Source organism: Sinocyclocheilus rhinocerous, unplaced genomic scaffold (genome assembly GCF_001515625.1).
Source record: "Sinocyclocheilus rhinocerous isolate Xijiao unplaced genomic scaffold, SAMN03320098_v1.1 scaffold42052, whole genome shotgun sequence".
Classification (NCBI taxonomy): domain Eukaryota; kingdom Metazoa; phylum Chordata; class Actinopteri; order Cypriniformes; family Cyprinidae; genus Sinocyclocheilus; species Sinocyclocheilus rhinocerous.
Window position 1 is genome coordinate 1 of NW_015633088.1, and position 1,233 is coordinate 1,233.

At 41.4% G+C, this 1,233-nt stretch overlaps 1 protein-coding gene across 1 annotated transcript; it reads left to right on the forward strand.

The window, feature by feature from the left end:
• Positions 1-6: 6 nt before the first annotated feature.
• On the forward strand, positions 7-762 carry LOC107743150 (uncharacterized; the record flags this gene model as incomplete). Its single annotated transcript, XM_016556273.1, has 1 exon — positions 7-762. A coding segment is annotated over one exon (756 nt), but the record flags the coding sequence as incomplete, so codon positions are not given.
• Between the last annotated feature and the right edge of the window lie 471 nt (positions 763-1,233).

A 1,233-nucleotide genomic window follows, 5' to 3' on the forward strand; every position in this document is an offset into this window, starting at 1 on the left:
GATCTATATGAGGAGAAGAGGAAAGACATCACTGATGCCACTGAATACAACAGAGTCAACATTCTGGTGCCTTTTGACGCCAACAGCACCCTGATAACATGTGGGGCTTTTAAAGATGGATATTGTGAAGTTCTTGATATAAATGACATTACAAACAGTATTTACTATGAAAGTAATATATTGATAGGACCGCGACAGGGTGAGAAATCTGTTGCCTTCATAGCCGGTACAAGCAGCAGTACGTACCTTTTGGTTGGGAAAAAAGACGACGATGCAAAAGCTCAAGATACCAGGTATTCTGTTGTTAGCTTGTGGAACACTTTACAGTCTCAAGCAGGTGGGATTTTCTCTATATTTGCGGAAGGATCAGATACCATCATTCAGAGCACTGTGAGAGATGTGGAGTTTGTTGGCGGATTCCAGAGAGTTTCACCCTCAGAATCCTACTTATTTCTCAACGTAAAGACTGGCTCAGAGAGGAAAGTGCTCGTCCTGTGGATGAACAGCTCTAAAGGAAAAAAGAGAGAAATCATCAAATCCCTACAGGCTGCAACGATACGATGCTGCAGTGATAAAGCTCGTCCAGTGCTCGTCGCCTGCACTGTTATTCCCTCAGTGAACAGCGTTATTTGGGCAGGTGTGTTCAGTGCGCAGAATCAGCAGGATCCGGAGAACAGCGCGCTGGCTCTGTACGACATCAGGAGCATTAAAGGCCGAGTGAAGGGCTTCTGCGCTTATGGTGAAAACCCATGTGGTTCAGAGGTTGGAAATTGCATTCATGTGTTTAATATACACGCTTTTTAAAAATAAGAACAACATTTTACTATATAGGCCTAAAGATAAAATAACCTGAATCTGTTGCATGATTAAACGTAATTTAACTAAAGTCATATAAAGTTTCAGTTTGTTGTTTGCAGGGTGTCCGCGGGTCCTTAAAAAGTCTTAAAATGTCTTAAATAACGTTTTCCTAATATAAGGCCTTAAAAAGTCTTAAAATGTCTTAAATTCGGATTCGATGGGTCTTAAATATTTTTGGTCTCATTACAGCTAAAATATCTTCAGTCTGACGGACCTAATGACTTTACAATCATTGGACAGACCGAAGATTTCTTCTTCCCGCGGTAAGTTACTGCGTCATCACAGAGAATTGCAGTAAGTTAGCAGAATACAGAATACAAGCTCGCGCTGAGGCTCACTCTGTTTGTCTCGAGACTTCAGAACAAATGAGCGTGA